General features: G+C 47.7%; 1 protein-coding gene across 1 annotated transcript; it reads left to right on the forward strand.

Moving 5' to 3' along the window:
- The first annotated feature begins 1,630 nt into the window (after positions 1-1,630).
- Positions 1,631-6,588, forward strand: LOC130358030 (uncharacterized). The gene is made up of 2 exons (XM_056560833.1): positions 1,631-3,175; positions 6,193-6,588. Exons 1-2 carry the CDS (start codon positions 1,735-1,737, stop codon positions 6,198-6,200), a joined length of 1,449 nt encoding a protein of 482 aa, XP_056416808.1. The 5' UTR covers positions 1,631-1,734; the 3' UTR covers positions 6,201-6,588.
- The last annotated feature ends 6,075 nt before the right edge of the window (positions 6,589-12,663 follow it).

A 12,663-nucleotide genomic window follows, 5' to 3' on the forward strand; every position in this document is an offset into this window, starting at 1 on the left:
CCATTATGGAACAATGTGTTCCATGCTGGGGGTAGTAGTACTACCGAAAAAAAAGAAAAGAAAAAAAAAAGTTAAAAACACACACTTTATTAAACACATTCTTAAAATACGTTACTAATAAAAAAAATAAAAACTAGCTGGTAGTGCAGGGGACGCTGATCAGTTTCATGCCTACCGGGCCTGGATCCGCCACGCCGTTTGGCCGAAATCTTTCTTTTTCTGTATATTCTAATTAGGTGCTAACTGGCACTATGACGTCAGCGCCGCTCGTGTGCAGCACCGCCCAGTTCATGAATATTCTTCACCTCCCTCCGCCTCTCCCTCTTCATTACAGAGCAGGGAGAGGCGGAGGCAGAGGAGGAATATTAATGAGATGGGCAGCACTGACGTCAGAGTGCCAGTTACGCCGCCTGTGCCAGTTAGCACCTAATTAGCATATACAGAAAAACAAAGATTTTGGTCGAACGGTGTGGCAGATCCGGGCAAGGTAACGCACCAAACTGATCAGCATCCCCCGCACTACCAGCCAGTACCACTGGTTAGTGCGGGGGGAGCAAGCTGACAGTTTTCCTTTTATTAAATTAATTAAAACAAATATATAATTATTACAATTAAATGGCCCCTTTCTAAATTTTTATTATTGTCTGCTATATTTTTAGTTCCCTGCCCGCCCACATAAATTGATCCGTTTAAAAATTAATAATTTCATTATAAAAAATTTTTTATTGCAGACAGGAGGCTCATATCAGAATGCATTATGCTTCTTTATTTTGCCCATTAGCAGAAAGAATGACAGTGTTAAACATAAAAAGAAAAAGAAAACACAGGTGTCCAAGCACCTAGTAACCATAGCAACTCCCTCCTCCATCCCACCAATCCAAGCATAGACTGCCCTATATAACCAAGCTGCAGCCCCTCCTCCTCCTCTTTCTTTCTGCTCGTTAGCAGCATCAGTGTCTAACAGATAAGTGCATTAATAATTCTCATTCCTGTCACCTACACTGTAATTTCTCCCTTTACCCTGTACTCCCAGGGTTGGGGGACTTCTGCCCTCTGTGGCCAGCTTCTGAGGGAGCGAGGGTCCCTCTCTCTCTCTATCTTTATCTCTCTCTCCCCCCTCTCCCCGTGTTTTTCTATCTATATACATCTATATATCTATTTCCGTTCCCCCCCCTTTTCTGTCCTCTGGGTCGGTATTTCAGACCCAGGGAACTGTACCGTTGTTCTGTCTCACTTATTTTTTCTCCCCTTTGGCGCTCCGCCATTTTTCCTGACTCCGCCCCCCTTCTTCTCCGGCTTTCAGTCTGAGATCTCCTGAGCGCTTCGCGCGCTGCAGGGGGGCGTGTCCGCACGTTCGCTTCGCGAGCGTTTTGGCCTGTTACCTCGCCTACGTGCGGGGCCTTCTGTGTGGTGCCCCGGCGAGTCCCTTGGTTGCGCGGCCCGGCCGTTTCGTCGGTCGCCGACTCAGGGATTCCCCGCGGCCCCTCCGTTCATCGTTCGGCGCTGGCGCATTAATATCGCCTTACCCAGTTCGCAACTGAGTGGGATTTTTTCGCTGCGCATTATTGCGAACATTATTGCGAACATTTTTTCTCTACTCTCTCTTATTGTATACTCTTGTATATTTATATGTTATTTATTCACTGCAGTTAATGCTAGTCCCTCTGTCTGTTCTCTCCTTACAGCTGGGACTGCACGCTTATATTGTACATCCATACATATTTTAACTACATCATGTCTGATGATCAGCTATCTCCACCTAATGGTGGGCTGACTCATTCATCTCAGGACCATATCCTAGCCCCTTCTGAATTATTGCAACAGATGGTGTCTACATCGGTCCAATCCGCCCTGGCCTCCGCCATGTCATCTGTCAATGACAGCATATCAAAATCTGTTTCCATGGCGTTGTCACGGCAACACCGGGAAGGGCCGGCCTCTTCAGATACCCCCTTGGTCGCCTCCCACATACAATCCCAGGCTTCCAGCCTACTAAGACCCGGCAAGTCGGACCGGAAGAGACGCTATTGCTCCGACTTAGATACCCACCTTACCAATACACCTACTATTGGAGGTGGTTCTAAACTAACTAAGACCTCAGTGCCTCCTGAGGATACCAATGTGAGTGCTCAGAACCCCACAGATGGGGATGACGTGCCCGGTGGAACCTCTCGGTCCTCCAGGCGTAATAAACCCGACTCTTTTGTTGAAGATTCAGATGGCACCTCAGACTCTGGGGATGATGATTTATATGAGTTGGAGGACGAGGATCTGGAAGGGAACGCGAGTCGTTCTCCTCCACATGGCTCCGCTGACACAAGCGCCCCCGGGGCGATCTTGGATTCCATGGGAATTCCATTCTTCAGCCCGGAGAATATCAAACACCCCCGTTCGGGGGAGTGGACGCCCATGTCACAGGTGGCTGATTATGTTTCGGCTTGGCTGCGCAAATCTTTAGATGGTCGCAACCGCAATAAACTGAGGGCGGAGTGTCCACGACCGTCACTGCCCAATAATGTTGCCACGACGCCAGAGTTGGACCCCATTCTGGTGCGCTATCTGGTTAAGACCGGTAAAAACCCTAAAAAGGGTATTGACAAATCTTTCAAAACTGTTCAGGACAAATTGTTGGATGTCCTTGGGCCTATGACTAAGATTTTACAATTGGCCGAACATGCTGTCGCTTCAGGTGAAGTAATTGATGCAGACATTTTACGGGGCTGGGCATTACGAGCAGTTTGCTTGCTCGGCAATGCAAACACTGCGGCGTCTACGGAACGCCGGAGATCCATCCTTATGCGGCTGGATCCCCAACTTACTCACCTGGCTACCGACGAACCTGGTCCGCCAGCGGACGGTTTACTATTCGGGGAGGCCTTTCTTAAAAATATAAATAAGTATGTTGGCCTTTTCTCGGGCCTTGACAAAGCCCAATCCTCTTTAAAAAAGGTGGGCGCTAACAAGGTTTTCCCCAGGGCTGGAAGGGGTAGGGGTCGCCCTTCCGGCCGTGCCACCAACTATAGACCCTATAACAGGGGCCACTACATGCCTGACAGACAATATTACACACCAGTTCCCCAGCCACCACAGCCCTCGACTCCATTCTTTCCACCTAGAGGACGTCCGTGGAGAGCGAGGGGTGCCAGCCGCGGATACCCAAGATCCAGGGGCACAGGTGAGACTGCCTATTCTGTCATTAACATGGGTTCCTGTGGGGGGCAGACTGGGGTATTTTTTCCGGACCTGGTCCCGGATCACATCCGACCCGTGGGTCTTGCAAACTGTAACCGGCTATCAAATAGAATTTCTCTATCCTCCGATACAGACTTGTTGGCCACCAGCGATACACTTCGCGGACGCCGACAAGGCCCTGATCCGCTCAGAATTGATGGATCTGCAGTTGAAGCACGCCATTCAGGAGGTGTCTTGGGACGCTCCGGGTTATGTGAGCAATATTTTCTTGGTCAAAAAGAAGGACGGAGGTCACCGCCCGGTCATAAACTTGAAACATTTAAACGAGTACGTTTTGTATCGCCACTTCAAGATGGAGGGGATACATCTTCTCAGAGATCTTTTGCTACCAGGAGACTGGTTGGCGAAGATAGATCTGAAAGACGCGTATCTGACCGTGCCGATACACCTTTCTTCCCGTCCATATCTTCAGTTCTGTTGGGAAGGTCGCAAATGGGAATTTGCATGCCTCCCGTTCGGCCTTTCTTCAGCACCATGGTGCTTCACCAAACTGCTGAGACCGATCATGGCTTTGCTCAGGAGCCGGGGGGTACGCCTGATCGTCTATCTCGACGATATTCTGATCATGGCGTCCACGTACGCGTTGGCCGTGCAGCATGTCCAATGGACGGCCGCTCTGCTCTCGGAGTTGGGTTTTTTGCTCAACGAAGAGAAGTCGGTACTCACGCCGTCTCGACGGACGGAGTTCCTGGGGTTCGAGGTGGATACCCACTTGGCCACCCTGAGTCTGCCCACGAGGAAACTGACTACGATCCGCAAGGAGATCCGGAAGCTTCTCCGTGCAGAGGTGGTCTCATTGCGGGCGCTCGCTCGGGTGGTCGGTCTGCTGACAGCCTCCATCCAGGCGATCTTCCCTGCCCCCTTACACTACAGGGCGCTGCAGAGACTGAAGATTCGGCACTTGAGGGAGGGTCTGCCCTACTCAACCGAAGTGCCACTATCCGCAGAAGCCAAGGGAGAACTCCTGTGGTGGCTACGTCATGCCCAGGTTTGGAATGGGAAGACAATTTTCAATTCCAAACCGGACTTAGTGATAGAATCAGACGCCAGCCTGCGGGGTTGGGGTGCCCGCTGCGGGGCATCGACGTCCGGAGGCAAGTGGTCACCATCAGAAATGTGTTTGCACATCAATTGCCTGGAACTTCTCGCGGGCACCTTTGCCCTGAGGAGTTTCGCTTTCCACAGGTCGGATTGTTGTATCCTGCTGCGCATGGACAATGTAGCAGCCGTTCAATACATCAACCGCCTGGGAGGCACGAAATCCAAGATCCTCGCAGATCTCGCGACGGTCCTTTGGCAATTCTGCCTTCAGCGGAATATATTGTTGACCGCGGAGTATCTTCCTGGAATTTCCAACGCCATTGCGGACTGGAACTCCAGGTACCTCACGGACTCCAGCGATTGGATGTTGGAACCAACGGTGTTCCAGGCGATCCATGCCCTGTGGGGGCCATTGAGTATCGACTTATTCGCATCTCGTCTCAATCGACAGCTGCCACGATTTTTCAGTTGGCGACCGGATCCGGACGCCATGGCGACGGACGCGTTTCTTCAAGTGTGGCCACAGAGCACTCTGTACGCCTTCCCGCCATTTGCCATGATCCCCAGAGTATTATGGCAGACGGTGTCCCAAAAAGCGACGCTGGTGTTGATCACCCCCTGGTGGCCGACTCAGTCATGGTTTCCCCAGGTCCTGGGGATGGCCATAGATGTGCCGAGGTTGTGTCCGCCTCTACTCACGTTGCTTCGAGACCCCTCAGGGAATCTTCATCCCTTGACATCGGACGATCAACTGCCGCTATTGGCATGGTTGATCTCGGGACACCTTCGCTTGGGGGCCGCATTTCGCAATCGGCTTCTGACCTCATCAATGACGCTTGGGCTCCAGGTACCAGATCGGCTTATCGATCAGCCTGGGGACTTTGGCTTCGTTGGTGCTCACGACGGGATTTGGATCCCGTACGTGCCCCTGTAGCGGAGGTCATTAATTACCTCTCGGAGTCTTTTGAGGCGGGGAAAGCTTATCGCACGATCAACGTTTATCGCTCGGCTATTTCCGCCTCCCATGGGTTGGTGGATGGCTTGCTGGTTGGACAACACCCTATTGTCTGCCGTCTTATGAGGGGGATGCGGTTTAAGAGACCGCCTTCTTCGCGATATCTCACCACGTGGGATGTTAGCAGTGTATTACGCATGTTTGAGACATGGGAAGACAATGACGACTTGTCTCTTAAACTCCTGTCGTTTAAATTGACAATGTTGTTATGCCTGGTCTCCATCAAGCGTGTGTCAGACGTACGGGCCCTGGATATTTCCAGGAAACAATTTGTTCCCGATGGGGTTCGTTTTTCCATTTGTCGTAGGACCAAAACCGATCTACGTTCGGTTTTCTTCCCATTTTTTCCGACGCGCCCGAAATTGTGTGTCGTGCGATGTCTTCGATCTTATGAGTTGAGGACAGCTACGCGTCGTCCGACGGGTTCGGCGCAGCTCCTCATCTCCTATTGTCCGCCATATTTACCGGTTTCCTCCCCGACATTGGCTCGGTGGGTGAAATTGACAATGTCCTTAGCGGGTATTGATGTGTCACTGTTCACGGCTCACTCCACTAGGAGTGCGATGTCGACCAAAGTCCTTCAGACGGGTGGCTCCCTTTCGGAACTCTTGAGGGCGGCCGACTGGTCGTCCGAGGATACATTCCGTACGTTCTATTTTAAACCTACTGTACATGTGTCTATGTCTGTATTGTGATGGATTTATGATGCTTCTCTATGTACTGTGCTTTGAACATGCATTCTGATATGAGCCTCCTGTCTGCAATAAAATTGAGGATTTTCCTAGTAGAGTGACGGAAAATATTGATTTTATTAAGACAGGAGGCGAATATCATCCCACCCGTTTCCCCTACCCGTTATTATTTATAACCTTTGTTGTTTTCAGGATATTGAAGAATGGTTCTGCCTTGCCACGGTTCTTTGTTGGGGTCAGCTGCGTGACCTATCCGGTTGATCGTTCCTGTTTGAAGATTGACGTTCTGCGTTATTGGTTCAAGATCCTCCGTGTGGACGCCGCCGCGCGAGTTCTGCAGTTTCGATGCTGGATTTCGTCACGGCATAAAGAAAGAGGAGGAGGAGGGGCTGCAGCTTGGTTATATAGGGCAGTCTATGCTTGGATTGGTGGGATGGAGGAGGGAGTTGCTATGGTTACTAGGTGCTTGGACACCTGTGTTTTCTTTTTCTTTTTATGTTTAACACTGTCATTCTTTCTGCTAATGGGCAAAATAAAGAAGGATAATGCATTCTGATATTCGCCTCCTGTCTTAATAAAATCAATATTTTCCGTCACTCTACTAGGAAAATCCTCAATTGTTAGACAATTTTTTCCATCACTACTGTATCTTTTTTTTTATTATTTTTTTAATAAATCGCTAAAGTCCAAAAAAGAAAAACGCCTGTATAAACGGTACAGTTAAAACCCACACGTCTTTTTCCTTGGTGTTTTTTTTTTTTACTCCCATAGACTTTTATGGGAGAAAAACGCCACGATTTTAGGGAAAAAAATGCCATAGGCTCAACATGCTGCAACTTTGCAAAACCGCCCTAAAAGAATGAAAAAACACCAAAAGGATAAAAAAACAAAAAAAAAAAAAACGGCAAACTGAAAAATTTTGTGGAAAAGTGGAAAAAGAATTTAGCGATTTCTCATTGATTTACATCTAGCATCTGGCTGCAGCGTTTTTTCAATGAAAAAATTTCATGGGTGCCGTTTTGGTGTTTTTTTTGGGGGGGGGGGGGGGGGGGGGGAGAAACTTAGCCAAAGTGAGTTCCCTCAAGGACCAGGAAGGTGGTTTAGTTTTTTTTCCTCCTTCCCTTTTAAAGGGGTACTCCGCCCCTGGCATCTTATCCCCTATCCAAAGGATAGGGGATAAGATGTTAGGTCGCCGCGGTCCCGCTGCTAGGGACCCAGGGGATCGCCGCTGCGGAACCCCGCCATCATTACTGCACAGAGTGAGTTCACTCTGTGCGTAATGATGGGCGATACAGGGGCCGGAGCAGCGTGACGTCATGGCTCCGCCCCTCGTGACATCACGGCCCGTCCCCTTAATGCAAGTCTATGGCAGGGGGCGTGACGACCGCCACGCCCCCTTCCCATAGACTTGTATTGACAGGGGCGGGACGTGACGTCATGAGGGGCAGAGCCATAACGTAACGATGCTCCGGCCCCTGTATTGCCCGTCATTACGTGCAGAGCGATCTCGCTCTGCGCAGTAATGATAGCGGGGTGCTACAGCAGCAGGACCCCGGCGATCGGACATCTTATCCCCTATCCATTGGATAGGGGATAAGATGTCTAGGGGTGGAGTACCCCTTTAATAGCCCTAATGCTTTCAATTTCCCCCCTACAGACCTATATGAGGCTTGTTTTGTGCGTCACCAATTATACTTTTTAACCCCTTAAGTGGTAAAATTTTGTTGACATATGCCATTTTTTGTGAAAATACTTTTTTTGTGAAGAACTCCAAAATATTGTGAAAAACTGGAACATTTCTGGTGTTTTTTTTTTTATTTTATTTTTTATGGTATATACTGTGCGGTAAAAGTGATGTTATATTTATTCTGTAGGTCAGTACGATTATGGCGGTACACATTTTATATAGCTTTCTATGTTCTTTTTCCTTTTCTGAGCAAAATGCTTTTTCTGCCATTCATTTTCCAACAGCCGTAACTTTTTTTATTTTTCATTTGACGCCATTGAGTGAGGGCTTATTTTCGTGGGATGAGCTGTACTTTTCACTGGTATAATTTTTGCAATATGTGCAACCTTTGGTACTTTTTTTTATTCTGCTATTTGTACCAAAATTGGCGAATTTTGTGCTTTTTTTGTTGTTTTTTTTTATTTTTATTTTTACAGCGTTCACCGTACAGGAAAATTTACATTATAGTTATGTAATACATGTCATTATAGACGTGGCAATACCTATTATGTATATGATTTGTGTTTTTAGGATATATTTTGGTGATAATACACGGCTTTTATTGGGAAAGGGGCATTTACCGTATTTATCGGGGTATACCACACACTGGCCTATAACAAGCACCCTCATTTTACCAAGGATATTTGGGTAAAAAAAGTTTTTTACCCAAATATCCTTGGTAAAATGAGGGTGCTTGTGTGTGCATGTGTATACCCCGATACACTGTTTCTGACCCCACAGAAGCCCCCAGGAAAGGCAGGGGGAGAGAGGCCGTCGCTGCCTGCTTCTCTTCCCCTGCCTTTCCTGGGGTCTAGAGCCCTGCTGCCGCCGCTTCTCTCCCCCAGGCTATCGGTGCCGCTGCCCCATTGCCGGCGCTGCTACCCCCGTTGCCTCCCCCATCCCCGGTTTAATAATTACCTGTTGCCGGGGTCGGGTCCGTGCTGCTTCTGGCCTCCGATGTGGCGTCCCCTGCGTCGTTGCTATGCGCTGTGAGACGCAATAACGAGTGACGTCTTCACCGTGACGTCACTCGTCATTGCGCCACGCATAGCAACAATGCAGGGGACGCCACACCAGAGGCCAGAAGCAGCGCGGACCTGACCCCGGCAACAGGTAATTATACAAGCGGGGATGGGGGAGGCAATGGGGCAGCGGCGCCGATAGCCAGGGAGAGATAAGCGGCGGCGGCAGGGCTCTAGAACCCAGGAAAGGCAGGGGGAGAGAAGCGGACAGTGACAGCCTCTCTCCCCCTGCCTTTCCTGGGGGCTTGTGTGGGGTCAGAAAAACCAGGGATGGGGGGAGGCAATGGGCCAGCAGCGGTGCCGGCAGTCTCTGGACCCCAGGACAGGCAGGGACAGAGAATCGGGCAGCGACGGCAGGTCTCTGGACCTGCAAAAGCCGCTGCAGTTCATTGATTTAAAGCGCCCGCTTTTTTAAATCATTGAACTGCAGCGGATTATCAGCGTATAACACGCAGATAGACTTCAGGCTAAAAATTTTAGCCTAAAAAGTGCGTGTTATACGCCGATAAATACGGTATTTTTTTTCTTTTACACTTCATACTATTATTTAAGAACTGGCTGGATCTCACAGGCTTCCGTAGCAGGCATACAGAAGGTCATGATCTGACCTCCTGCTGCCATAGCAACCAACAACAACCCGCAATCGTATCCTGGTGCCGTCATTGGTGAACAGGGGGGAGAGCGCTCCCCCCTGTCAACACCATAGATGCGTGATCAGGATTGATCACGGCATCTATGGGGTTAATGCTGCCGGGACAGGCGCGATCGCGGCCTCAGCATCTGCGGCGGGACTTCGGCTGTGATTGACAGCCAGGTCCCGGCAGTGCACAAAATCGCTAGGACGTATGCATACGTCCCAGTGCGCGAACATGTTGGGACGTATGCATACGTCCTATAGTGGGAAGGGGTTAATGACATCATTTTACCACCAAAAAATCTACAGTGAAACATTATATATATATATATATATATATATATATATATATATATATATATATATTATTGGGGAGAAATTAGAAAGTCATTTAGCAACTTTTTTTTTTTTGCGGGGGGAGGGGGTAGATTCTACGTAGAGCACTTTTTGATAAAAATTACTCTTTATTCTGTTTACATCATTTACTACCAAAAATTTTTTACCTTTTTTCTAAAAAAAAGATTTGTGAAGTATAATTAAAACTGTCCACTTCTGTCCGACTTTTTGATAACTTTTTATATATGAAGTGACCAAAAATTTGCAATCCTGTTATTTGGAATTATTATAATTTTTTTTTATGTTTACACCATTGACTGTGCAGTTTGAGTAATGTTATATTTTAATAATTCGGACATTTACGCACACGGCAGTACCATGTATGTTTATGTTTATTTTGTTTACAATATTTTATGTAAAAATGGGGGGGGAAGCGGGTTGATTTAAACTTTTATTAGGGGAGGGGCCTATTAACTTTTTTTTTTTTTATTCTTTTTTTTTTTTTTTTTTTTTTTTTTTTACTTTTTTGTCCCCATAGGGCAGTGTTTTCCAAACAGTGTGTCTCCAATTGTTGCATAAGTACAACTCCTAGCATGCCCGGACAGCCAAAGGCTGTCCGAGCATGCTGGGAGTTGTAGTTTTGCAACAGCTGGAGGTACACTGTTTTGAAAACAATGCCATGAGGACTACTACTTGCAATCTTGTGACTGCAGACACTGGCCAATGCTGTGCCATAAGAGCCTATAGCACAGCATTGATCAGTGTTATTGACGCTCCATTACTATAGGCTGCTGAGGCTGCCTACATTATTGGAGCGCCGATCGGACAGGAAGGAGGAAGGTAGGGACGCTCCCCGCCTGTCCTCTCAGCTGATCAGGACCCTGCGGCAAAATGTAATTGAGTCAGCCACAAAATCACATTGTCTGATTTTTTAAGAATTTATTTGCAAATTATGGTGGAAAATAAGTATTTGGTCACCTACAAACAAGCAAGATTTCTGGCTGTCACAGACCTGTAACTTCTTCTATAAGAGTCTCCTCTGTCCTCCACTCGTTACCTGTATTAATGGCACCTGTTTGAACTTGTTATCAGTATAAAAGACACCTGTCCACAACCTCAAACAGTCACACTCCAAACTCCACTATGGCAAAGACCGAAGAGCTGTCAAAGGACACCAGAAACAAAATTGTTGACCTGCACCAGGCTGGGAAGACTGAATCTGCAATAGGCAAGCAGCTTGGTGTGAAGATATCAAACTGTGGGAGCAATTATTAGAAAATGGAAGACATACAAGATCACTGATAATCTCCCTTGATCTGGGGCTCCATGCAAGATCTCATCACATGGTGTCAAAATGATCACAGAAACGGTGAGCAAAAATCCCAGAACCACATGGGGGGACCTAGTGAATGACCTGCAGAGAGCTGGGACCAAAGTAACAAAGGCTACTATTAGTAACACACAATACGCCGCCAGGGACTCAAATCATGCAGTGCCAGACGTCTCCCCCTGCTTAGGCCAGTACATGTCCGGGCCCGTCTGAAGTATGCCAGCTAGCATTTGGATGATCCAGAAGAGTATTGGGAGAATGTCATATGGTCAGATGAAACCAAAGTAGAACTTTCTGGTAAAAACTTAGCTCGTTGTGTTTGGAGTTGCATCCAAAGAACATCATACCTACTGTGAAGCATGGGGGTGGAAACATCATGCTTTGGGGATATTTTCTGCTAAGGGACCAGGACGCCTGATCCATGTAAAGGAAAGAATGAATGGCGCCATGTATCGTGAGATTTTGAGTGAAAACATCCTTCCATCAGCAAGGGCATTGAAAATGAAACATGGCTGGGTCTTTCAGCATGACAATGATCCAAAACACACCGCCCGGGCAACGAAGGAGTGGCTTCGTAAGAAGCATTTCAAGGTCCTGGAGTGGCCTAGCCAGTCTCCAGTTCTCAAACCCATAGAAAACCTTTGGAGGAAGTTGAAAGTCCGTGTTGCCCAGTGACAGCCCCAAAACATCACTGCTTTAGAGGAGATCTGCATGGAGGAATGGGCCAAAATACCAGCAATAGTTTGTGAAAACCTTGTGAAGACTTACAGAAAATGTTTGACCTCTGTCATTGCCAACAAAGGGTATATAACAAAGTATTGAGATGAACTTACGTTATTGACTAAATACTTATTTTCCACCATAATTTGCAAATAAATTCTTTAAAAATCAATCTGTTTTTATGGATTTTTTTTTTTCCTCATTATGTCTGTGAGGTATACCTGTGATGAAAATTAGAGAGAGAGAGAGAGACAGAGAGTGAAAGAGTGACAGAAATGGTGGTCAAGGATCGCTATATTTCCCCCAAGGTACCTGTATGTGGATACCGGGGTTCAGGTAGGACATATCTCATCCAGGGAAAGCTTGGCGAGATGGGGAATCCAGGAAATAGGCAAAATCCCTGGAAATCGAGCCTGGATTTTTTTCGGGAGGAAAGGCAGGTTTGGTAGTAGGACCTATTATATCCTCCTTGGACGAGTCCAAAGTTTCAGGTTTACGGTGTCCATTTTAGGACATGGTCAGTCGTCAGCCGTAACTCCATCCTCCGTCAGGTGAAACGGCGTCCCGCCTCCTCCCTCGGACCAATCTCAGTCAGTAATCAGCCACAACTCCCTCCGGTGAAACAGCGTCCAGCATCCTCCCTCACACCAATCGCCGTCATCCTTCAGCCACAACTCCCTCCTCCCTCATCCGAAACTCCCTCGTCCAAAACGCCTTCACGCCTCAGATGATTCTCCCTCAGATGCAACTTCCTGCCGCATAGCAGAGTCGAAACTGTGAAACTTGCACGTGTATACTACAGACACTACATGCACGTGTATGCTACAGAGTCTGTATAGCAGAGTCGACACCGAATAGTATGTACAGCAGAACCCGTATAGCAGAGAGCCAACAC

This window comes from Hyla sarda, chromosome 2, assembly GCF_029499605.1.
Source record: "Hyla sarda isolate aHylSar1 chromosome 2, aHylSar1.hap1, whole genome shotgun sequence".
NCBI classification, from domain to species: Eukaryota; Metazoa; Chordata; class Amphibia; order Anura; family Hylidae; genus Hyla; species Hyla sarda.